Source organism: Camelina sativa, chromosome 10, assembly GCF_000633955.1.
Source record: "Camelina sativa cultivar DH55 chromosome 10, Cs, whole genome shotgun sequence".
Taxonomy (NCBI): Eukaryota; Viridiplantae; Streptophyta; class Magnoliopsida; order Brassicales; family Brassicaceae; genus Camelina; species Camelina sativa.
The window spans coordinates 12,056,396-12,061,035 of record NC_025694.1 but is presented as its reverse complement, the minus strand read 5'-3'; the positions used below and the strand labels follow the sequence as shown (position 1 = coordinate 12,061,035).

The 4,640-nt window shown below is 34.2% G+C and overlaps 1 protein-coding gene across 3 annotated transcripts; it reads left to right on the top strand.

The window, feature by feature from the left end:
* On the top strand, nt 2,182-4,006 carry LOC104718597 (digestive organ expansion factor homolog). 3 transcript variants are annotated; one of them, XM_010436367.2, is made up of 4 exons: nt 2,183-2,936; nt 3,049-3,120; nt 3,405-3,446; nt 3,581-4,006. In XM_010436367.2, exons 1-3 carry the CDS (start codon nt 2,337-2,339, stop codon nt 3,408-3,410), a joined length of 678 nt encoding a protein of 225 aa, XP_010434669.1. In that variant the 5' UTR covers nt 2,183-2,336; the 3' UTR covers nt 3,411-3,446; nt 3,581-4,006. The 3 variants fall into 3 exon arrangements, with proteins under 3 accessions (XP_010434667.1, XP_010434669.1, XP_010434668.1); XM_010436366.2 differs by having other exon boundaries at nt 3,576-4,006; XM_010436365.2 differs by lacking the exon at nt 3,405-3,446 and having other exon boundaries at nt 2,182-2,936; nt 3,576-4,006.

Genomic DNA, 4,640 nt, shown 5'->3' with positions numbered 1-4,640 from the left:
AAAAAAAAAAAAAAAAAAAAAAAAAAAAAAAAAAAAAAAAAAAAAAAAAAAAAAAAAAAAAAAAAAAAAAAAAAAAAAAAAAAAACGTTTCTGGGCTATTAAGGAACCAAAAAGTGAAATTTTCCTTCCATAATAAGAAATCACAACTTCGTTTTTTTTTTGGGTTAAAGAATAATATATGAGAATCGTGATAAAAAAATGGAATCAATCTGAAGAGAAAAAAAGCAAACACAGAGGTTCGGCGCTACTAGGACACATCATGAAGTAGAAGAAACGCATATATAGAAATCGGACATGAAACAGATAAAGAAACGTTCATGGGATATTCAATGAGAATTTCACTCCATAAGAAGAAATCACAATAAATCGATAGAGGAAAGAATTTGAGAAAAAAAAATATTAAGAATAGGAAGAAAAGTAAAACGTGGAAACAAGAATAGTAAATAATATTACCTTTGCGAAACTCACGCCGCAGGAGAACGATTCGGGGAAGCGATTACTGTGAAAGCAAGAGCAGTTGCTCTAGGTTAAAAACAGAGAAAGAGAGGCTCAAAGATATTTCTCCATTGATAGATGATTCAGATTACATCATTTGTCTTTATATAGAAGGAGACAAGATAACCTAATGATTACAAGGTAGGTAGATGTCTGACAAGTGTCTCTATCATGTGCATAAGATTGGTGAGGCAAGAGCAGAGAATTGGTTCCTTGTTTGGACCATAGTGTGAGCTGTGTTCCTAGGTTGCAGAGCAAATGGGAAGAGCTCTTTTTTTCTTCTTACCGTTGGAGAGCAGGGTTAATAAACAAACTGCAGTGGGCTTGGCCATTTCTTCAAAGCCCATCTTTGTTTGTTGGACTGGATTTCAGTGATGCTTTTTACATACTGATCTCTTTCTCTCTCTCGAGTCTCGACTGGATCTCGACTCTCTCTCCGACTTTGTGGATTGCCCAAAAACCCTAAACGATTATTGAACGTGGGCTGATCGTTTCTTTTCTTATTTGGGCCTTTTTGTTATGGGCTTCATTTTCAATATAGTGGGTTTTTTTTTAAATAACAAGTAGTTGTGTGAGTAATTATTATTTTAACTGCAATGCAACCAAATATGGTTTTTAGTAGATAAAATGAAACATAATCCAAGTCTATGTTTGATGCTAATAGTAATCTCATTAAACATAGAAATCGAGTTTCTGTTTTTTTTTCATTTTTTTTTTTCAATCGAGGTTATGTTTAATCTATACTAAGTTAAGTTGACTAGTACAAATCATATATGCTTAATAAAAATTCGGTTTCTTTTCATTTGTTAATTTATATGCATTTGTAGGCACTAGGCAACAACGTATGTATTCAACTTGACATTTTAAGTGATTTATATAAAATTTACAAATCTTATGTTATTCAATCATGAATTTTAAAATATATATTAAAATTCACTGTTATTGAACTGATGATTTAAAAATTACTTTAAAATCCACTATTATTCAAAACATTTTGATGATTTTTAGAGATTTTTGAGGATTTGTTTAGTTAAAAATACATAAATCTAAATTTCTTGGTTTTGTATGAGATTTGAAAGAATTTTACAATGAAGTATATCAATTTCCTAAAATCATAAAAAAAACATTTAAAATATCATTAAAAGTCAAATCACTTGGTATATTAGATTGAATACACATGTTACATCACTTTCATAAAATATACAATAAGGATTACACATGTTTATATAAAGAATAGAATGCTAACCTAATTAACCTAGTTTCCATAAGTATAAGTTATGGTAATTAATAACAAATATACTCAAAAATATTACATATTCTAGATCCTTCTATACATCCTAAAAAGCATTGAAGCTGTCACTTATTACATGTATGCTTGTATCTAAGTGGCATGCATTGAATTTGAAGAGAATCCTTTTTTAATTTGGTATGATATATATAAGGATTTCAATATTAATGATTTTTAACCTAATTAAACAAAGATTAGTCTTTGATTTTTCTCCATAACAATTACATATGTAAGTTTAAAATATAGGAAATTTGGTAAATTGGTAGTCCAAGATACTTGAGAAAGATCTAATAACAATAAATTGGGTAAGAAAAAGTCCAAATAACAAACAAATAAATTCAAAGAAGAAAGACTGGAATGAAGAAGAATCAAAAACAAATTCAATGAATTAAATGAAATTAAAAAAAAAACATAATTAGAAACTTACGCATGCACCTTAATCCTCATTTGTACTACATCTCTCTCTCTTCTCTGCTTTGGCTTTTTGGTTGGTCTAGGGTTTTTGATCATCATCTCTCAGGTGAATAGGTCTTTGGTATAATCCCATCTCAAAATGTCTGCGAATTCCAAGTTGGAGAGGTCTGCTTCTCAATCGGCCGATAATACGGTGGCTGTCTCTAACCGTGTTGTGGCGTCACGGTCTAGTCGCCAGCCGCGGCTCTCTTTCTCCACCTTTGTTCAGTCGTCCGACAACGATTACCCTAAGAAGATGAAATCCGATGAGGTTTCTCCGAAGAGAGAGGAAGCTCCGGTGTCGGCGAAGGAGAGAGACGAAGCGGAGGAGGAGGAGGAGGAGGAGGAGGAGGAGGAAGAGAAGAGGCCTTGGAATCTTCGACCTAGGAAGGCTTGTGGTGGTGGTGGTTTGAAGAAGGGAAACGGCGTACTCGCGGCGGAGGCATGCGGCGGCGGAGGAGGTGCTTCGGAGGTGAAGAATCAGAAATCAGGCGGAGGAATGGAGCCGAAATCAAACAGGCAGAGAGGGATCCCGGCGGAATCACCCGGATTAGGCGGTGGTGAGGTTGCGAACGAGAATCACAGGCTTTGGGTTGCTCTGTCTAGAGACGAGATCGAAGAGGATTTGTTCAGCATGTGTGGGAACAGGCCATCTCGCCGGCCACGGAAGAGGACTAAAACGATGCAGAAGTATCTCGATGTAAGTCGTCACCAGGTGTTCGACGAAATGCCTCAACCTGAAAACTTCTCCAACAAATATTTATATTGTTTCTCTTCATCTCTTTGGCATTTCAATGTCTTTGCTCTTGTAGGTCATTTTCCCTGGATTGTGTCTCGTTGGGATGAATGCTGATTGCTTCAAAGTTTCCAATTCTCCGGTTAAGGTGTGTGTGTGTGTGCACATTAGCTTTGATCAATTCAATTGCTTTGCTTTGATTAAATGCCTTGGATCAACCTACCCTTTTGCTACATTAGATAGTATAAACTTGATGAAAGTCCTGACCTTTAGTGCTAGTTAGAGAAGATATGAAGTTTCATTATCATTGTGCTTACAAAGATATATACATTAAACCCACATTCGGAAAGCTAATTAGCTTTACATAAACTAGTTGTTAATGCTGCTTTAATGATAAAGAAACTTGTAACAACGATTGTGTTCCATTTGCAGCGATGATCGATGCATAGTAGTCTTTTGGTGAAAGAAAAGAAGGTGAAGTCATCTCCCTTATTGAAACTTATCATTTTCATGGATATGGTAACGTTGTTAAGTTATGCATTGCTTGATCTTTTTGAGCTTTGTGCCTAATTTGTTGGTACCTTTGTTTCTGGTTTGTTGCAGGGTAGATAGGTATGCTGGTGATCGAGAATCCAGGATACACCACAGTATAGGATAGGAAGAAGATATTTCAAATCTCAAGAGTCTCATAACAAACTTAGTAGTAACAAAAATATAAGTAAATATCGGTAAGGTTCATATATCTACAGATATAAATCTATATATATAAAGAGAGAGAGCGAGAAGGGTTTGTTTTTGAGTTACTGATGATGGAATGCAGAAAAATCGGGTAGTAAGATGCGTTGAACTTTTAATATTCTGGCAGAGCAAAACAACATATCTATGTTGAAAAAAAGGAGTTTCTTAAACCATTTATAACTCCGATTAGCACAGCAAATGATTTATTAAACTATTTATAAGTCTGTGAAAAATGTATTACGGTTTCTAAGAGGTTTAAAGGAAAATAAACCCTGCAGTTTGCAGGGTTATATGTACGTGGTATATAGATCAGGTCGTGTAATTCTAAGCTTATTAAATGGTTCCATAAGTAACAGTGTTAATAGAAACAGCTCTGAACCTCTAATCCATGGATCATAAAGCGAAATAAATGATAAAACTGTTTTCAAAATTGCATACAGATTAGTCTTCACTAATCGTTCATTTTGTAAATTAATGACGACACACAAAAATAGTTACAGTTCTGCATTAGTGTTATACTAAGAGTTTGTAGTAGTTTTTGCTTCATTGCTGGTTATTGATCACAGTTGTTTCCTTTGTGTTAAGGCAAAAACTGTCTACCCAGTACTGAACAGCAACAACAAAATCTGCATTAAGAAAACTGCTCACTGTTTCTTCATATTCATGTGATGAAGTTGCATTTTTAAGCTTATAGACCTAATTAATGGAGTACCTAAACCCCAATAAGTTAAATGGGCTTGTTGTTCAGGATTCCAAATCCAAAAGGCCCTATACACCAACTACGGCATCTCTTACATTTTTTTAGGCAATGTATTACTTGTAAATTTTACTACTAGTATTTAATTTGCAAGAGCATGCTTACTTTGAAGAAGGTTTGCTCCATTAATTATGAACTCTTCTCATTATTACTATAAATGGGAATGATCATCC

Coding starts and splice junctions, on each gene's coding strand:
- LOC104718597 (XM_010436365.2), top strand. CDS start 2,337: ATGTCTGCGAATTCCAAGTTGGAGAGGTCTGCTTCTCAATCGGCCGAT. Junction 2,937..3,048: donor CGATGCAGAAGTATCTCGAT/GTAAGTCGTCAC, acceptor TTGCTCTTGTAG/GTCATTTTCCCTGGATTGTG.